We start from the raw sequence: 21,608 nt of genomic DNA, 5'->3' as shown, positions 1-21,608 counted from the left end.
TTATATATATATATATATATATATATATATAAACTGTCTACATATTGTATATAATTTTTGTAATTTCTATAATTTAATAGATTAGTCTAAAAAGTGTTAATTATTTAATCTCCATAATTTTCGATATAAATATGTATATATGTGTAGAAAAGATATAAAGATTTTAGACAAATCTAACTGAATGATGAATTAATATTTTATATTTTTATTATCCTTTAGTTCTCACGTACAGACGTATTGACAGACGCGTTAACATCAGATGAATCAGAGTATACAAAGGCAATAATAATTAGTATATTCTCTTCTATAAAAGAACAATCCGGAAATAAAATAAACAAAATAAATCCTTAAGACCAATATAGAGATTAATTCTTTAACTTTCAAATATGTTAATTTTAAATGTATTGTGTTTTATTTTATTATATATAAAATACATAAACATCCTTTAATATATATAAATTAAATTAAACAAAAATATGTATATTTTTACAATGTTAACAGTTGTTTATATTATTATTTCCTTCGTCTCTTTTCAATTCGAGAATTGGAAAGAAATGAGGATCGAATAAATTAATTATTATATCTTGGACGTCAATAATTACATGTAAGTGTGAGAACCTTATGTAATAATCGTTTTTAATTTGATTGACATTAATAATAATTGATATATCAATAAAAAAATATGGAAAAAATAATACATTTTACAATCTTATTTAGTCCAATATTATTTGATTTTTCGTGTATAAATTTGCAAATATGATTTGCAAAAATGATTGTTAAATTTTTTGTTTGTAAATCTCAAACATAACTTCATATATAAACTATCAAATTTTATTGATTCAGATTGTATATTTAAGTTTGTTCTTTTTTCAAGAATTCTTCCAAAAGAACAGACTTTATGTTCTTAAGCCAGCGAGAGGGCGCCTCAAACTTACATTCGGTGACGCCGTCTCGGCAAGCTTGAATTTGCGGGAATACGCGGGAAATTGAGTCAATTGAGTGGCTTATGGAGGTTACTCGCACCTGCCTGAACGTGATTTCTGGCCGAGTGAAGAGCGCCTAAGAAGCAGATATAAAATTATCTTAATCTCTGTCAACAATGTCGAGTCCTATTAGACCGCCGAGGACTCCTGTCCCTCAGGATGACAATCGTTCGCCGAATGGCACGCCAAATCGTACACCGAACCGCACACCGAGTCATACTCCTAGACGGCATCCTCGAACTCCAACCTCCAGGACTCCTTCAGCCGTCGGAACACCCAGAGTTGCCGGCTCCGCTAGAGGTTGAAAAATATCCATTAATTATCTTTATTTTTTTAAATGATACATTGTATTTAAACTGTTACATTTGTCACATGTAGGTACTCCTCAAAGAAGACCAGGTAATCAACCGGTAGATACTCCATTACGATGGGGCAACCGTCAAACGCAGGAGACCATTGCGCCGTCGTCGGAGGGCTTGTCGTCTATACCATTGTCTTCTCCAAATCGACAACCAGAGACAAGTCCTCTCGCTGCTGGTATGAGTGAGATAGAATTGTCATCTCCACTAAATTATGGAACTCCTAGCTCTTTGGCATCGATTCGTACTCCTCGTAGTGGTGTCAGGGGTACGCCGATTCGACAGAGACCAGACGTTCAGTCTGACAGACGTATGCGGCAAGTTAACTTGAATGAAACTGTAAGTTAAAATGTATATGTCAGTATTAAGGTAGATGAAATTATTAAATTATTAATGATTAAATTTTATTTGCAGATACCAGAGAATGATGAAGACAGAGAAAGAACGTCCGAGGGTGAGAACGGCCCACAATTGATAATCTGGGGTACAAGTGTTGTAGTGGATCGTATCAAGCAGCAATTCAGACGATTTGTTACATACTTTATTGATCCAGAAGCAGAGAATGATGAATTGCCTGAAAACATGAATCTAACAGAACCACTCTATTTACAGAAACTTGAGGAGATACATATATTAGAAGAACCTTATTTAAATGTAAACTGTGCTCATCTTGAGGCTTTTGATGCACAGCTTTATAATCAATTAGTATTGTATCCTCAGGAAGTTATACCAGCATTTGATTTAACTGCAAACGAAATATTTTTTGAGAAATTCCCTGGGGCAGCATTGGAACATTCAATTCAAGTACGTCCTTATAATGTTACAAGGACTACAAGTATGCGCCTCCTGAATCCAGAGGACATAGATCGATTGATTACGATTACTGGAATGGTCATTAGAACATCAAATATCCTGCCGGAAATGCGAGAGGCATTCTTTAAATGCATCGTATGTTCCTTCACAACGACTGTGATCATCGACAGAGGTCACATAGCTGAGCCCACAGTGTGCACTCATTGCAACAACAATTTCTGCTTCAGTCTGGTACACAATCGTAGTCACTTCACCGACAAACAAATGATCAAGTTGCAAGAGTCACCGGACGATATGCCAGCTGGTCAAACTCCTCATACAGTAGTACTTTTTGCACATCATAATCTAGTTGATGCTGTCTCACCAGGTGATAGAGTTTCTGTCACTGGTATATATCGTGCGTTGCCTATACGCGTTAATCCTCGACAGACCAACGTTCGGGCCATCTACAGGACACATGTTGATGTAGTCCACTTTAGAAAACAAGATTCAAAGCGGTAAGCATTTCTAATTTTGATTTTATTTTACATTTTCGTGAATTTGTTTCATCGTGATTTAAGCACGTACGCGCTCACACACACACACACACACACACACACACACACACACACACACACACACACACAATTAAGTAATTACATTCTTATTAATCTTTGTTATGATTTGCATATATAGATTGTACGAGCAAGAGGACGGCAAGCGCCATGTGTTTCCACCAGAAAGAGTGGAGTTATTGAAATTATTGTCACAAAAGGAGGATATATATGAACGATTGGCACGACACATTGCTCCCAGCATCTATGAGAACGAAGATGTCAAGAAGGGTATATTGTTACAATTGTTAGGCGGTACGAAGAAAGAGCAGAACGAACGAACTAAAAAACATTTCCGGTCCGAAATTAATATACTTCTATGCGGAGATCCGGGTACAAGTAAATCACAACTGCTACAGTTTGTCTTCAATTTGGTACCGCGCTCACAGTATAGCAGCGGAAAGGGTAAATAATTTTTGATAATGATAATTGGAATCTGATTTTAGCTTTTGTTCGTATTTTACATTTGTTATCTCATTCGTTTCTCATGTTGTTCGTATCTTACATTTTTTTCTCAGGTTCCAGCGCTGTGGGCTTAACCGCCTTTGTAACGAAAGATCCGGAAAGCCGTCAATTGGTATTGCAAACTGGAGCTCTGGTGCTTGCAGATAATGGTATCTGTTGCATCGACGAATTCGATAAAATGAATGATAGCACGCGCTCAGTACTGCACGAAGTTATGGAACAACAAACACTGAGTATTGCAAAAGCGGGTATCATTTGTCAATTAAATGCGAGAACCAGTATTCTAGCAGCGGCTAATCCTTGCGAATCGCAGTGGAATAAAAATAAAACAGTAAATATATCAAATTATAATATATCTGATCATCAAATTATAATATATCTGATATCTTAGATTAATGAGAGAGTAGTCTTATAAAATATCGCATTTGTTTTTAGGTAATAGAGAACGTCATGTTGCCACACACATTGATGTCACGTTTTGACTTAATTTTCCTCATGCTGGATCCCCAGGACGAAGTATTTGACAGGAAACTTGCCAGGCATTTGGTATCATTGTATTATAAATCTGAGTTGGAAGAAGAAGATGATATTGTGGATATGAGTATTCTACGTGATTACATAGCTTATGCCAAGGAACATGTACAACCTTCTCTTAACGAAGAGAGTCAACAGAGATTGATTCAGGCTTATGTCGATATGCGTAGAGTAGGAAGCGGCCACGGACAAATTACGGCTTATCCGAGACAATTGGAATCACTGATAAGACTCGCCGAAGCACACGCTAAAATGCGATTCAGCAATGTAGTGGAAATTGTGGATGTCGAGGAAGCTTGGAGGTGAGAGTGGATAAAATGTGGTTAATAATAAATTAAAATAATATTAAAAAAATAAATATTAGAAAATTAAATTTAACACTACTCATTGTCAGATTACATCGTGAAGCATTAAAACAATCTGCTATCGATCCATTGAGCGGCAAAATCGATATTAGCATCTTGACGACTGGTATGTCATTGGCAGCGAGAAAACGAAGGCAGGAGCTGGTCGAGGCATTGAAAAAGCTCATCAAAAGTAAGGATAAAGTACCGACATTAAACTACCAGAAGATCTTCACGGAATTGAAAGAATCGTCTAGCACGGTAAATTCATTTATTTATCTGCTATTATTCATTCATTATTTGTTATTTATTTATTATCTGTTATTTATTTATTATTTTGTTATTTATTTATTAATACGTTTATTATTTTTTAATAATATATAGTTAATAATATATATAATAGTTCTGCAAAAAATGTTTCTTTAATTTTACTTTTTCTTTTTTAGTTGGTGACGCGCGAGATGTTTGAAGATGCTCTGAAAGAGCTGCAGGATGATGGTGTTATAATTGTAACAGGCAAAAATACCATTCGTGTTTGTTAAAAATATTTTCTTTGCGTTAAACGTTCTTTAGAATAGTAATATTATGCAAATATAACTAATCATTCATTATTACTATAAATTTTGTGAGAAATCATATGTTAGGGTTTTTTTATATCAAACTTTTTATTTTTTGAGACTTGTTAATAATAATGAAAAATATTTGTAAACGCTAACCTAAGCATAAAAAATTATAGGCAAGTATATAAATATTTTTTATCTTTGAAGTTTTCTGAATTTCTATTTTTGCCTTTATAAAATAGAATAGAATAGAATTTATTATATTTCAGCGTTCCTTTAATAAAATAGCACACAAATAGTATATATATTTTAAAATTTATATTATGCTTTCTCTTGCACGTGAAATATTTCTATTCAATATGAATAGAAATATGACTTCTGAATTTAGTTCTCTTTTATGTTATAAATTTGTTTCAACTGAAAGTGAAGATTAAATTTATGATTAGAATTCAAAAGGGTATGCTTTATATTTTTTAATGAACGTGTCTTGAATCGAGATAGTCGATGATCATTTTTTCTCAGCTCTTTACAAAATTGAAATCGAAATTGCACGACAAAGGATATGTTTCCAGCTATGCTTCAGATAATTAAGAATACAACAGTAAAACGCATATTAAGTGCCATCAATGATTTGAAATGTCTTGTATGCATAGCTTGTACATATATATGTACAATTCACGCCCACGCTTCGTGCGCGGGCGTCCCGGCGGAGGCGTCGTACTACGTTTTGCTCTTGCGATGACCTTGGAAACTCCCACGCTACTCTCACCGGGTAGTTTGGTGGGGATATTCGTTCATCGATGTTCCAACCACCCACACCTGGCGATTTTCATCCCTCCGAACTATTCCCTGCTTTCGTAACGATCAATGGTGAGGGAACTCAAGTATTTCCAAATTATCGTATCCTAGCAATTGAAGCAGAATTCGATTAAATTTAACAATACTAGTATTCCTATAATATTATATTTCTATTATATAGTATCTTTAAATGATACTCGCTTTGGAAGCTTGCGATTAATCTTTCACATTGTTTGAAGTAAACTACGTTAAGATATTGAACATATATATATATATATATATATATATATATATATACATATTGGATGCTATGCACAGATAATTTAGTTGTCACGAGAGAAGTTCAAGGGGGACATTTATTTTCCGGTAAATAATTGATCTTGTTGAAGTAACTTATTCATTAAAAATAAATCGGATTGTTATTTCAATTACTAAAAATCTACAAAAAATTTCTCACGACGCTTATCTCGCAGCTGTAATTGAGATTTGTGTCGAATTTAATTTTCGCGTAATATATTCGTGTTCAAATTCCCACCCGAATGCTACACAGGTATCATTTATCCTTGTTGTTCATCGTTAAACAAGAGTAAATATATGGGGAGTGGAAATGTGAAATGCTCTAATGTCACTTTCTCTCCCTCTTGTGCCCCACGCAATACGGCTTCGATTTCAAACTTCTTCAATATCAAAACGAAATTTGATACATTCAGCTACAAGTGTACCAGCTAGGCCGTGTAAGCGTCCAATTTCAATTGTTATTTGAAGGGCTCGCTACGACTAGCCACGCAAGTGTTCATTGTTCATTCCACTCTTGTTGGTGTTATGCAAAGGGTATCGTACGCAACTCGTAGAGATTTATACACACGTGAGTTGCGCACTCGGATGCACCATCTATGAACGATCAGCACGTAACCGACACAGTCGCACGGTCGCACGTGTGCGCGTAGCCGGTGATAGCCGGCGAGGGAGGAAGAGAATGGGATTGTGTATAGAAGGGGGATGGCGAGGGGATGGAATCGAGAAAGAAGACTTGTTAACGAGCCGGAGAAAAGGAGATGGAATGAGGCAGGAGTGGGGATGCGCCCGATCGTTAAAGCAGCATGACTGTCCCCACCTCGCTCGTTCCCTCACGCCCAAGCAGCCCATTCATAAAGTTGCGTCCGCTAATTCTTAGCATCCCCCGTTCAACGTTTCCCCGGCGTCGCGCAAATGTAGGGGATTTGGACGAAGAATGATACGTGCGATTCCCTCTTTCCTAGAATTTTTATTCACGTTTACCTATACAAAATGGAACAGAGAGGAGAGACAAACAAGTCGTAGAAGATTAGACATCTAAAACGTAGATTATGATTTAACGTCTCGATACATTGCGATACTTTATCAAATATGGATTTTTTCGGTATGAAACCAGGGTAGGGCGATTACGTAACATTCGCCCTAGGGCGGAAACATGAAAAACTTCTCCACTACTTTTCATGACAAACATTTTCGCTTTTCACGTTCCCGCTTGGGGAGAAAGTTGTATGACCCTAATCTTCAGAATCCTAAATATTTGATAACATATCAGTCAAAAAGTTTCCAAAATCTTATTTGTAGAAATAGTATAGAGAATTTTAGAGATACATGAATGGAAAATTTTATATATCAAAAATTTAATACTTTTTATCGTTATTAAATTATTAATAATTTTTTAATTTTTCATTTTCATTCGGATCATTTTCAAATATTATACTGTTAAATTCACAAATGTCAGAATACAACCAAATTGAATTGTTTTTAATTATTTATGTAGGTCGTCATTACTCAATATGTCGATAATTCAACTAAACAATTTCGTTCAATAAATTCTATTAAATTTGACTCATTTAGTTGATTATTTATTAAATGTATACATTAATATTATTTAAGTAACTACAGAAATGAGTTGATTTATATTTTGACACGAAGGTAAAAATAATAAAATGTCATTTAACTCAACGCGTATTGGATTAAAATTGCTCCTTTGATATCTCCAACAATGTAGTGCTTTCACAGCTGGTGACGTAATACTGATTTTATTGTTGGCTTGGCCTTCTGCTTCCTGTATACCGTACATAAATTAATCATGTCTATTTTATCACGACGAGGTCATTAAAGATTCGTGCCAATTAAAGATTCATTGATGTTTAACGATCCATGACGTGATTCGCGCGAGAGGATTGACCGCGTCACGCTTCTGCGCGGCTCCAACGCAACACCTGTTCCTCGGGATGAGATCTGACTTTGCCCGATCGACCCTGGCTGGCGACTGAAGGTCATCGTCGTCGTCGTCGTCGTCGTCGTCGTCGTCGCCGTCGTCGTCGTCGTCGTCGTCGTCGTCGTCAGTGGGGGGGGGGGAGGGGGAGGGGGAGGAGTGGGAGCGGGTAGGATGCCGCAGTGCTCCCGTGAGCAAGCAAATACCGTCCAGCATTGAGCGGGCGCTTCCATTCATGGTTTCTGGGCGCAGGCGTACAGCGGGGAAACCGCATGGCGCTGCCCGGGGAAGGGGTTCGCGAGAACTCACCTACGCAGAGCCCCCGGCATCGCGATGCGTGGGCGACGTGGATGATTCAGAGGTAGAGCGAGCCGGAGTAAAGGGCGGACGGTTCTGTTCCTCGCGCGCCGGCTCGGCTCGTGATTCCCGGCTCGTCGGAGGGTGGCACGCGGCTTCCTTCAAAGAAAGCGGCTTGCTCTCGAATCGGAATCCTCATCGGCATTTCCCGGTCCGCGTGGTACGTACAGCTTTACGCCGCTTCACCACCGCGCCGGCTGTTCCTGTGACGTGCGACGTGCCCACGCTCGTTGACACGTCGAGTGAATTCCAGGGCTCTCTTTGGAACGTACCTTCCCCGGGCGAACTACCTGAGATCCTTGTGCCAAAAATACGCGAGCGGGTATATCGCTCAGCGATTCGAGGATGGGGCGCGGGAAACTCGTGGAATATACGCGATCGCGTAAAGACGATTATTCTTGAATCTTTTTTGACTTGCATCCTGTTACTTTTTTTTTTTCGAAGTTCGCGCTTTTTTGGGCATTATAGGAAGACGCCAAAACGACAGAAATAAAGTTTTGTGGACTTTTGCGTGCAACGTGGCTATTCACAACTGTAACGAACGCTTTCCGGTTTGATAAAAATTCGTGTGCTGATTGTCATTTCGTGGATCCTCTATAGGTAATTAATAATGCAATTCTTAAGTGCTCATTTTTTATCCTTTATAATGTTTCATGCCGAGTCTACAATGAGTTGATAGTCCTAAGTCTTATCGGTGAATCGGTGAAGTTGACCAATAGCCAATTTGTACGACTACTGATTTTCTTAAGACTGATCAAATTCGATTTTATTCCTTCCTCTTAATCGAACTAAACGACTCGATGTGTACAATTAACTAGTGGGTGCGAAAAATCTATTTATAATAGGTTAAACCTGGTTAAGACTGAAAATTTCCAACTCATTATAAACTCGGCATTATATTTCTTTAAAACGTTAAATGGACTTCCTAAGTTGTTACCTAAATTTAGTCTTAAATCATAAGAAATTGATCAGTTACAATCAAATATAAGAAAAATTATCGACCATGATGGGATTGGATAGCCCATTGTAGAAAGCTCATTTTAGTCTCAATCATAATCTTATTGACTTGCTTATTCGACTTGCTCACTCAAGCAGAATAACAAGTCATTATGATATCAAAATGACTTCAAAATAAAAAATTAAAAATCATTTTTCAATCATGATCGATTCATTTTAATGTCATTTTGACGTTATCGTGACTTGAGGAGCAGACTTCCAAAATACATTTTGTTCAAGATTTTATTTTTTTAGTTAAGATGGCAAAATATGTTGAATATTTATTATTTTTAGACTCAGGCCTTATATTTAAGGCTTCCTTAAATTTATCTTCAGATACTCTACGAATTATTTTATTGGTTGCTGAGCATCTAAAGATAAATTTAAAGAACTGATTACGAATACGGGCAATAGTGTTGAGAAACTCATATTTTACTCTACAATATTCTGAAAGCATTTCTACACTATTAATTTATGTACTGAAAAAAATCTTGACATTCGAAGTGCATTATGTCCTTTAAAGACAAACAAAATACATTTATTTAACATTTTAGCAACTGTTTAGCAATTTTGTCGAACATTTCACATCTTATTGATTGGTAAATTATTATTTTCTGCGCGATTTTTTTATGGTTTTCTTTCTCGTTTTCTAAAAATTATAAATTTTTGATAAAATGCATTTTGAAAGTCTGCTTCTCACTTGTTCTCGGACACCTTCGACTAAAATTTTAATCAGAGATAGTCTATAAAAAAAACAATTAATATCAGTTATTACTTAATAAATTTTAATCGTTTAATTGTTGTAAAAATATTTTCCCACGAAAGCATAAAAATCGTATTATTAAAAAATCATAAACGTGTGACGAGGAATCAATGCCATTAGACTTAATTAGAGATCCTATTACTCAACCTTGCAGCTTAAAGAACAATTAAAAATCACGAAGTAACTTTATTTTGATTTTTAACTTTAATAATAAAAAAATCATCACTTTGATTTTGATAATGTCAAAATAAAATCATTTTGATTTTCTCTTGATTTGATCGTTTCTTGTAAACTAAATCACCAGTAATTATTTTGTCATCAAAAGAAGAATTAAAAGAAGGGATAGGTAATGTCTTTTTTTATGAATACTATCTTCTAACTTACATTATCTTACTTATATTGATTTATTGAAAATGACAAAAAAACGACGCACGTGTCAATAAAAAATTTATCAAGACTCTAGGCTCAACGAACGCGATTATTCTCGCTGTTAAGTAGTTGAGCTCAAGCATTGCAACAGACGATCCCTCATTCTCTAGCTAGTAGAGTTCCACGAGAGTTCGCAGTTCTCTTCCCGGCGTAGTTGTAGACATGAAAAGATTCTACCCTTCTGCTTCTGACACGAGAGATCAACTATACTGTGTCAATGTCCAGTCATCGGGGGCGTTAATCTTGAAGAGATACACGAGCATAGACATCTCGGAAAACATGCTCGCCACACACCAGTACGATTGCTTCGTGGAGAAGCGCTCATACGAGAGGTAAGACTTGATTTCCTCACTCATATCAGAGTTGCCACAAATCTGAAAATCAGCGAAATTAAAGACGATCAGAGAAATTAATCAAAAGTAAGAATTTTGCAAAATTTTCTGGAAAATAGGAATTCTTGACTTTAATAAAATTTAATATGTTTATATCATACTTATGTAGTTTTGGAATATTATCAACTTAACAATTAAATGCAAGCAATGTCAGTAACATTAATAGTAATTAACATTATTATGTTAAATTGCTCTCAATAAAATATTTGACAGATTCCAAATTAAGGTGAAAATACAAAAACCTTTAAAATATTGTTGAAAGTCAGAGAAAATCAAAAAAATTTATCTGGAAAAGTTATGATGAGAAAAAGTTATGATAAGGAATTTGTGACCTTTATATCGTTTTTTCACTTGTCGTTGATTGCTTTCCACTTTATCATGTTGAATTTTATAAGACTTATCACCCTACTGTACTTATACCCAATTCCACCAATGTAAACTTAACTTTAATCTCAATCCAATTTACTTTTTATCTTTTTCTAATTTTTATAATTAGAGAAAGAGAGAGGAAAAGATAGACAACAAGCTAAACTAAAATTAAAGTTAATCTACATTGATGAAAATGGACATTAACCGCTTTCGTCTTTACGTATCTGACGTCACGTTGTTCACGATTTTCCGGTACTCATGTAGTCGTGAAACGTTTCAATGTACGGCATTGAAACGCGAACGAAAGCGAAAGTGGCAGGCGACGTCATTCAGCCCACCGATGAAAACGAAGGCGGCGGACTCTGATCGTTCTTATAAAAAAATACATTGATATAGGCTTTCTAAACCTTATAAATGTTATAGATTTAGATAAATATTAAAATCTAAAATCATTAAAAATACAGGAAGCTTTGACAATATAACATTGTCGAGGATTTATGTTAACTTTCAGCTGTGAATATGAATACTCTTACTACTATTTTGCAATTTTAATTGTATTAATCGACAAAAAAATTTAGTCAAGATCAAAAATTTAATCATAATAAGTAGTTCTTATAGTTTTTGACGCACTGAATCCAAATACATGAGAGAAAATGTTCTATCACATTAAATTAAAAAAAATTACTTAAATATTTCGAAAACTGTAAATCTCGTTAAATGTAAAAAAGAGATCCTGAAAAGTGCGTTTTTGAAGGGTTTTTATTTCATTTTTCTAAAAAATTTGATAGAACATTTTTACTTATGAATTTGGATTCAGCGAGTTGAAACTGTAAGAAATACTTATTTTAATTAGAATTATGTAACAAAAATTTTTTGTAAGAAGACATGTTTTTTCATATCAGGGATCTAAACAAAATGTTGTTTTTCTTTTTTTTAAATAAAACTTGATTCTCTCTCTCTCTCTCTTTCTTTCTCCCTCTCTCTCTTTATGTACAAGTACTAAGAAATTACAAGAAAATATAGCGGAGAACGATTAATCCTTTTTTTTTCTCTAATTACGTAAAAGTATTCCTAGAATTCCCTCTAGCTAGCGTAACCTTTACAATTTACAATTTAGAAAGATTGAATTTTATATGGAAAATCATGCGGAAAAAATAAAGCTCATGATAAATCATCGATATGGTGCTCTTCAAATATCGCTCAATAAAAGCGAAATAAAAATTCTCGAATAAACGCACAAATCGATACGCGAGCCAGACAAAGGCATTTTGATACAAACGAAATTTGATCAAGCCATATCGAAACACGAGAGACAAAGTATACAGCAGACCCGTTGTATATATATATTTTGGGCAAATATTGTCGAATTACGCATGCTCGTCTATACGCAGGGTGGTATGATCCGTTCGTGCGCGTATGTAACGCTCATAGAGACAGCACGCAGCATGCCGCAGGTATACGGCCATTTTACTTTCTCCTCCTTCCTAACCCTCGAGAGGAAAAGCGGATCCGACCTTGGTCGCCATGGCGATTTCAAGGATATTACCCTCCGCATTCGCGACAGAGCGTCTTGGAAAAAGTACTTCGGATATGTTTCCGTTCGATATAAAATTGAGTATATTAATAGAAAAATGAAATCACAACGCGAATTTTGTTAATTTCGATTCTTTACTATGACCTACGCTGATGGTATCAAATCAATAGTAGACGATCATCATACGATATATGTGCGTTTTAATTGAGATGAATATACGGGATGTTATATCTGACTTTGCGCAATATAGCAAGTATTGATACATTCTTGAACTCATTCCTAGTTTTAATACTTAAATATTGAGGATGTAATAGATTTTTCGCACATTTAAGCATATATCGTATGGGATAACGAAGACATCAATCCAGTACTCGATGTAATTCCACATTCATACATTTAGACAACTCAGATAAAATTTACAATTTAAAATTTCTATTTACTCACCATTACAATTTTAAAAGCGAGAAAATACATGATAAAAATTCTTCTATATTATATTTGAATAGAAATATTTTTCAGTAAAACAACTTTTATATAAATCGATAAAATGGACTTTCAATTATATATAAAATACACCGAAAACTGTTCTCTTGTTTCGGTGAGAAATTAAATCATTTCTATTTCTATATATTATTAATTACGAACGTAACTTATTTCGTTTTTAGTTATGCACAATTTATTTCCAGATAATTGGTTATGTATTAATTAATGGGAAAAAAGGGAATTTTCGGTATATTTTACAAGCTGGTTTTTATCAATTAAGTATCGTTTTATTGAAATATATTTTTATGTTAATACATTTTCCAAGAATTTTTATCGCGTATTTTTTCTCGCTTTTAACATCATAGTCTAAGAGTAGTTCTGAATGAAAAGGAGCTCATTTGCTTTTACATTTACCAATCATGCAAATACCATTACAGAAAAACAAAACTTACAATTCGATTTTTCTAATAAATGCGGAATCACGAAAAAATAACGCTGCTGCTTGATTTTAATGATTTTAAAACGATCTCTGTCTCAAAATGTTGTAAAGAGAGATACTAATGACAGCGATTTAATCTTGGTTTTAATATATTTCTAGCAAAGAGAGGGAACGATATGATTTTGGGATTAATCCAGAGATATATCATGCGGTATAAATATACAGACTTGTTGCTTATTACATTTTTTATATGAAAAACAAATTTTTCCATGGCGAAATTAAATATTGTTTATGTACAAAATGTTCACATGAGAATATATTGAATTGGGACAAAAGTTCGTAGCGTTACTTTATTTGCGTCATGTCTACATGTTTAAAAAAAAATGGCAAATATACCATTTGATATAGCAAAGTTGCAGCTTTAGAATCTATTTTTTTTAAATTGCGGTACGATGATTTTTATTTACAAGTTATGAATAATTAAAAAAAAATGCTCTTTTTCTTTAATAACAAAAAATCTGAGGGATGAATATTTTTTATAAGAAAAAAATTAATTTCAAGTTGAGTATTAAAAGTTAATGTTTAGAAATAAGACACACTGTATAATCCGAATATTGTACGAAGTGACCTCATCATCGTGAGACAAATCCTTGTCAACAACGCGAGACATGATCGGTTTAGTTCGGTGCGAACAAAAGACCGTGATAGTTCAAATACCAACAAGCTTCCTTGCAAAAACTCGTTTCGAGAAAAGAATAAGTAAGTCATATCGACGTGGCGGGCACAGTAAAAATTACAGCCGATCGTTCGAGTGGAATTTTGACATATTTATCAGTTTCCAAATTTTGGATAATACCTAATAATAAATTTATCTCGCAGTCGTGAAAACGTCACTTCTTATAACGCTTTTTATAATGCTTATACAGTATATCTTAGATTTCTCGTATTATTTCTTTTCGTTAGTAAGTTCTTTTGTCGATGTGGAATTGATTTTTTATTAAAAATCTCAAGAAAAATTACCATTTATATTGTTTTAAAATTTAATGATATATATATTTTTCAAACTTATTCATAGCTATCAATTAACAAGACAGGTTTGTCTTCGCCAAGTCATGCAAATACGCAATAAAAATGCATAAATGCAGCATAAATGTAATAATCGTGCACGATAATAGAAATCGCGATAATGTTCATACGCGATGTGAAATACATTTTTACATGTATATTATATAGATACTCGATAAAGCAAGTGCGTTTAGCAAGCAGGACGTTTTTGCCCAAGGTTGAAACTGTTACAATTCAAAGAAATCTTGTTGTCATATGTAAATAATATTTTGAGAGAATTATCGCGTCTTGTTATGAATAAGATCACTATGTGTGACTACACTTATTCTCTTCTTATTATATCTTGTTAGTAAAGAATATATATATATATATATATATATATATATATATATATATATATAATATTTAACCGTTAAAAAAATTCAAATAACTTTTTAAAGAATAAAATTTTACTTAAAAAGCCACAAGTAAATTTTACTTTAATCTCAAAAAATCCCAACGCAATATCTGTCAAGTTTTTTTCTCCTTGGAGCTATTGATTTTCACTCAAATATAAAAACTTATACAAAATTAAAACTTCCTCTTGAGACTTAAATTTCATTAAATCTCGAAAATTTAAGTGGATTTTCTAGAATTTCTAGCTAAAGAAATACAATGAGAAAAATCTGATAATCTTGTGAATCTTCCGAGTCGCAATATTATCGATTAAAGATAACAAACATAATTCATAATAGAAAATAGCAATACGTTGATAGGCCTAAGAAGATAATATACTGATCTCAGTATTTCAATAGCTCGCTATAACTATTATTTCAGGAAAACAAGGTTTTTCACTCGTACACAGGAGACGTCCCTGGAGCTTTACCAACAATTTTTGCCCACAATGAATCAATTAAAATCTCCTCGTAACCGCCATTCTATGCAAGTAAGTGTCTACAAATAATCTATGATCTTACAGAATTTATAAAAGCTGCAAAAGCTGTTGCGCTTTATTTGAGGGACAGTTTTCAAGTACATATGTTGGTCCCTGTTATCGATGTATACAACTTATTCTTTATAGTAAAATTCTTATAATAAATAATTTAAATTATAAAATAAGGGATTAGTGATTGATATATTATTCGTGAAAAAACTTTGAAACTTTTAGAATGAATCTCACTTCGAAGAGTGAAATCTCAATCTTAAAGATTGAAAATTGAACTATCCTTTTTCAAGACTAGCTCAATTTTTACTCTTTAGGGTGACATTCCATTCCAAAGAATTCAAAGAACAAGTGTGTGGAAGTAAATATGTCAGATATTGTATGCTTTATAACTCAATCTTTGTTAAAACTTACAGTATAATGATGACATTGCATGTAACATGCATTGGATCTGATATCAGGATATTTGAAAGTTGCCTCTCAAATAAATCGCAAAAAATTTTAACATACTTGTTATTTTTCCATTAAAGAGAATTTTACATTTTTCTGAATATGTCAGACGATTTATCGATTCTTGTGAACTGTTTTTTAGATTTTAAATTAAAACTAGTAAACGCCAAATTTGTTAATATAGAGTAAACCACACACGAGAATTTGTTTCAGCTTACAAATAAGCCACGAAAACAAGATGATCAACACTTTACACCAAGAAAGTTTACTATTGCTAAGAAAGTCCGTTCATTTCCGGATTCTAATTCAGATCGCTTTCTGAAACAGTTTCCTCCGGGGAAACTATCGCAACAGCATTCCAAGGATAATTCATTTAGCCATTCGATTCTCAATCATGAAGATTCTTTGAACGAATATCCAAAATTGTACAGTCCAAGACCTATGATTGCCAGTTCATTGAGCTGTTCGAGCGAGAGTCGGTCAAGCTCTTCGGATGACAACCTAACGAATCATTCGCCAATTCATCAGCTGGATGCCGATTCTCCAGACCATTTCGAGTATTTTCGAATGTTTGAAGATGCTAGCGTAACGGATGTACTCGGTCCGAACTTCTCAAGTACTAACTATCACGAGAGCTGCAAAGTGAACTATGAGACATTCGAAGATCTCAATATGAATCTTCTGAAAATCGATCTGCTGGACGACATCTCCTCCAGTCGACAATCACTTACACATGAGGAACATAGCCCAAGTGCTCAGGGAGATGTGCTCAACGATTCATTAATAACATTGATGACGAAAAATCTGGAGAAAGACGAGAACGATATAGTTATATCATCACGAGAGCAGCAAACTCACAATCCAAGTAGTCAAAGAGATCCATCCGATTTGCCACTCATACCATCGATATCAGAGGAATTAGAGATAGAGAATGAAATAAAGAAGGAAAATTACTCGAGACAGCAGTCATCTGCGAGACTCTTAAATGTAGAAGAGAATGCAGTCAACACAATATTGATGGTGAACAAGGAAGAAGCGATGAAAGAAACGGAGGAGAACCGATCGTTTAATCATTCTGTGAGAGCCATGACGTCGTATAAATGCAATGATCATCCATGCACTCAACTATTTTATTGTCAGACTTGCTGCAGGACAATCTGCAAGGAATGCGCCACTCAGTGCATTCATAAACATGTAACGGTGGAGTTTGTAGAATTCCTCGAATCCGCTCAACGTCAGGCTGAAGAGGTGCTGATCGAGGCCTATCTCGGAATCGACGTTCTCGTGGATGATATGGAAAATATGGGGGTGAGTCAATTAATTGCTTGAGTCAATTAATTATATTACATCGTATGCTTCTTTTGCAGTTGGACATAGCAGCATTAGATCAAAGAACCAGGGAGGCGCTGACTGATGTGAAGTACTTTTCACGTAGAATGTGGTCCGCAGTGGAAGAAAGAGAGAAGAAATTGTTTAAACAAATTGTGGAAACGCGTCGGTGGAAGTACGAGGTTCTTCAAGAGAAGTACATGAATTTAAAAGAGGATAAGGCACGGCTGGCACAGGCCATCAATGCACTCAAATGCGCCATCCAAGAGGCGCGATCATCCCCTGACGATCTTTTACAAAAAAAAGATATGGTATTGGCTGAGGTACATATTTTATTATACACAAATTTATTTTATTTAACTTTTGTTACAAATATATCTATGCAGTTGTGTCTCTAATTATTAACATCTTTTTTCTAAGATTCTAATTAACATTAATATAATATTATTAAATTGCTTATTGATTTAATTTGTAATATTACTACTCCAGTTCGGCTTATGATGCGTTTCAAGACTGAAAATGATTTCGATTCGTAGTTTGCAGAACGGGATACATATATAAATTCATGCCAAAAATATTATTTTAGCACTAAAAAAAAAATTATAGTTTAGACCGTTAAGGCTTTAATTACTTCTCAATTGTGAATTTATAAAGACATTTCTTAAATTTTATAGATTTGGCAGATTCGTCAAAGTCGAAAGACAAAGGCCCGGTCACTCCGAGATGAGAACTGGATCTCTTTCAAGAGTTCCGATAACAACGTGCTGTCCGTGATCGCCAACGGAGGAAACATTTTAGTCAACGGCCCGGGCACGATCGGAGATCGTCTACCGAATCGCGATTACAAATCGTTGCAATCGTACTTCCCGTACGGTATAAACGAGCAAATGATGCAACCGATTCCGCGCGGTCGTCCGATAACTGATTACGATCATAATATCTGCTTGCCTAATCGAAAACACGAGTTGCAAGTTAAAAGCACGGACGTTATAATTCTTGGCTACTTTGGTGAAAACAATCCTGATAATCTTTGCCGTCCGTGGGGATTAATTTGCGACAACGAAGGTAACATTATAATTAGCGATAGATCCAATAATCGTATACAAATCTATCGCGAAGACGGCACGCTCGTCAGAAAATTCGGAACCTACGGCAACGGCCCTTGTCAATTTAATCGTCCAGCCGGAATTGCCGTCGATGCCAGACGTCGCCTCATCGTGGTCGATAAGGACAACCATCGCGTTCAGGTTGGTGACACATTACATAGCAAACACAAATTAACAGTAATGTAACTGTACTTAATTATACGCCTATATTATATTACAGTTTTTTGTTGAGAAACTATAACTAACAATTATATTATTGTTAGTCAGTGTTGTGTTAATTGTTTATGATCTTCTCATATAATATCTTTTCAAGCGTTGTATTTAAATTGTCATTCGAACGTGTAAGTTACAACCGATGGCATTACGTATGCTTCAGATTCTGACAATGGAAGGTGAATTTCTGAGAGCTTTCGGTGAGCACGGTGAGAAACAGGGCCAATTCTGCTACCCGTGGGACGTGGCAGTGAACTCAGCTTGCGAAATTGCAGTTACAGACACGAGAAACCATCGTGTTCAGTTATTTAGCCCTGAGGGTATTCCTCTACGCATGTTCGGCGGCCAACCGCATCTATTGAGGTATCTTGACTCGCCGCGCGGTATTTGCTTCAATAACGAGGGCAAATTGATTGTCACGGATTTCAACAACCACCACGTATTGATAATTGACTATAACATGGTAGAAATGCGCATACTTAAATGTGAGAAAGAATCAAAAGGCAAGAGGCAAGATGGAGAAATCGGTGATGGACAGAACGAGGAGAATACTCCTACGTTTCAAAGGCCTCAGGGCATTATTGCTGCCGATGACGGTAGTATTCTAGTCGCAGACTCTCGTCACAATTCAATCAAGGCGTTTAACTCGGTTGGTTCGTTGATCTATTCCTATAAGCCTGGTCAAGAGGAAATGGACCGTCCATTGGGTATAGCCCTTCATTGGGATGGTAGAATGGCGTTCACGGATTATGGCCGCAATTATGTTCGCTTAGTAAAGCTGGAGCATCACATGGACCCGATGCCGAGAAACGCTATTATGTTTGGTTGACGCTTCAGGATCGCAAATGCGTTGTCCTCATGATTTAATGGAAACGTCAGATGGCGAGATTTTGTCATGTGTGACCAGCACTCGCTGTCACGTTGACTCCATCAAAAATGAAAGGAAGCATAATTTTTACATTTGCAGCGCGTGGCGGGATTTTTGAACCACCAGTAAAAATTGCTCTAGGCATAAATTTTTTGTCAGAAACGAGAGGGGAAAGTGGTGAAAATAATAATTGACGATGTGCGGTAAAAGTTAATATTTTTGGCGTGAAGCCGCTCATTGTATTGTACATGTTCAATTCCATGTACACATATACATACATTACACACGTATCAATCGTTCCTGAAATAGACGTTCGTACGAAAGCTTATTTTCGCTTTCAGATTCTTTTCACTTCGTGTATGTGTAATCAGCGAGAAAATATTTCTCCTGCTAAAAATTTCGCCCGCGTCGCGAAATCGCTTTATATCGACGCTCAATTTTACTCTAAAAACAAAAGTTGTAATTTATCATTTTAGTATATCTATATTCTATAATGTTCAAATAATATGCGATTTTTATCTTTTCCGATTAACAATTTATATTCTCATTGTTATTTATGTTATTTTTAAATTGTACCATACGTAATTGTATCATATGTAATTTTATTGTGTAATTTATTATACTTCCTTATTGGATGGACACATGAAATATTCACGTAGATATTTTTAAATCTTTATTCTTCAACATAAATGAAACAAGATATTGAACCAAAATGGAGAAAGAGAATTATACGCTATGTGTTGTGAATAATTAAATGATTACACAATCGATCGACAGTACATCGTTAAGAAAAATAATCTCGAAAACAGTAACGAAGGAATTAATGAATTATCGATAAATCCAGATATAATCAGCGATCATGTTTTATTAATACATTATTTATTGTTCAGGAGATTCGATTATTAGTCGAATTACTGTAGATGTGTTTTTTCTTATTTCATATATTATTTTATGACCAATGAGTTTTAATTGTTTATTTTTACAAAATTAAATCATGAATTTAATTAATTTAAATTTCGTTGCGAATTTATAAGGTTTGCTTATCTTCTTTAAAATGCAATCATGCATAATGCTAATCACAATTATATGAAACCAATCGGAAAAGGAAAAGGAAAAATAGAAATTGCGATAGATTATTAATGCATTTTTATATCTTTAATTTTGCACTTTTATAATATTTTTTTGAAAGTGTGTAATAAAATGTAACACAATTGAGTTATTTTATGTGTATTATTTTTTTAACAATATTTGAGTTTTTGATGTATATAAAATACAGGATGTTGATATAACTATCATACATATTTTAGTCAATAATTTTTATGATCGTTTTCATTTTTTAATAAAACAGAAGATTTTTCACAATATTTTCATTTTTAGTATGTAATAGAATTATTTAGCACAACAAAATAAACTGAAATAATAAACAGAACTCTCTATAATAAACGTAGAAATAATATGGCAAATGAGAATAGCAACGTGATTGTTAAGTGAAATGCAACATTTTAATATATAATAGTTATCACATAAATTTTTCAAAGAATTTGTAACGCGATGACTATATATTATATTAAAATTTTGCACTTCAACAATAGCACTGCTACTTTCATTTGTCATATTATTTTTATAATTATTTAGCAAGTTAGAAGATCTTTAATTCAGCCTAAACTTGAATATTTTACATAGTAAATTTATTATTACTTTGACGTTTTCATCTTTTATATTTAGTTTTTTGATTTTTAATAAATTAGGTATACGAAGAAAAAATGTCGATCGGAAAACAGATAATGAGATATCTAGAATAAAATGTCAAACTGGATGTAAGAGCAAAATAACGAAGAAGTATCCATCCAGAATCAATATTTTATTTTCCAAATTTTTAGAGCGTCACTGTTCTCTTTAAAAACTCGCCGAAGAAGGCAACATATATTTATTATTAGTATCGTTAAGTATTAGTCAGTAAGTTCATTGTTAAGGTAACTATACCTAATAATGTTAGACTTCAATGTGATTTAATCGTTATCATGGTTGAAGATCAGTACAAAGTGTGCGTGCGTACGAGAGAGAGAGAGAGAGAGAGAGAGAGAGAGAGAGAGAGAGAGAGAGAGAGTAGGTAGTAGTTACGTAGTAGAAGAAGTAAGTAGGTACGGTACGTCGTGTTAGTTTAGTTTAGTTAGTTAGTTTAAGTTAAGTTAGTTAGTTAGTAGTAAGTAA

At 34.3% G+C, this 21,608-nt stretch overlaps 2 protein-coding genes across 2 annotated transcripts; both read left to right on the top strand.

Annotated features, from left to right (window-relative positions):
- Positions 1 to 1,099: 1,099 nt before the first annotated feature.
- On the top strand, positions 1,100 to 4,633 carry LOC105625900 (DNA replication licensing factor MCM4). Its single transcript, XM_012207210.1, has 8 exons — positions 1,100 to 1,283; positions 1,362 to 1,681; positions 1,757 to 2,652; positions 2,831 to 3,153; positions 3,267 to 3,544; positions 3,649 to 4,049; positions 4,142 to 4,352; positions 4,538 to 4,633. The coding sequence occupies exons 1-8, from the start codon at positions 1,100 to 1,102 to the stop codon at positions 4,631 to 4,633; spliced, it is 2,709 nt and encodes a 902-aa protein (XP_012062600.1).
- A 5,873-nt stretch (positions 4,634 to 10,506) lies between these two features.
- On the top strand, positions 10,507 to 19,358 carry LOC105625899 (E3 ubiquitin-protein ligase TRIM71-like). The gene is made up of 6 exons (XM_012207209.1): positions 10,507 to 10,559; positions 15,326 to 15,440; positions 16,083 to 17,189; positions 17,249 to 17,533; positions 17,885 to 18,457; positions 18,693 to 19,358. Exons 1-6 carry the CDS (start codon positions 10,507 to 10,509, stop codon positions 19,356 to 19,358), a joined length of 2,799 nt encoding a protein of 932 aa, XP_012062599.1.
- Positions 19,359 to 21,608: the final 2,250 nt, after the last annotated feature.

Source organism: Atta cephalotes, assembly GCF_000143395.1.
Source record: "Atta cephalotes unplaced genomic scaffold scaffold00004, whole genome shotgun sequence".
Taxonomy (NCBI): Eukaryota; Metazoa; Arthropoda; class Insecta; order Hymenoptera; family Formicidae; genus Atta; species Atta cephalotes.
Note: the sequence above shows the minus strand (reverse complement) of the source record. Positions and strands in the feature narration are given on the sequence as shown.

Excerpts from the sequence above, each read along its gene's own strand:
- LOC105625899 (XM_012207209.1), top strand. The coding sequence starts at position 10,507 with ATGCTCGCCACACACCAGTACGATTGCTTCGTGGAGAAGCGCTCATAC. Across the intron at positions 10,560-15,325 it reads GAGAAGCGCTCATACGAGAG|GAAAACAAGGTTTTTCACTC; the intron begins GTAAGACTTGAT and ends CTATTATTTCAG. Across the intron at positions 18,458-18,692 it reads AGGACAACCATCGCGTTCAG|ATTCTGACAATGGAAGGTGA; the intron begins GTTGGTGACACA and ends CGTATGCTTCAG.
- LOC105625900 (XM_012207210.1), top strand. The coding sequence starts at position 1,100 with ATGTCGAGTCCTATTAGACCGCCGAGGACTCCTGTCCCTCAGGATGAC. Across the intron at positions 1,284-1,361 it reads AGTTGCCGGCTCCGCTAGAG|GTACTCCTCAAAGAAGACCA; the intron begins GTTGAAAAATAT and ends TGTCACATGTAG. Across the intron at positions 3,545-3,648 it reads AGTGGAATAAAAATAAAACA|GTAATAGAGAACGTCATGTT; the intron begins GTAAATATATCA and ends ATTTGTTTTTAG.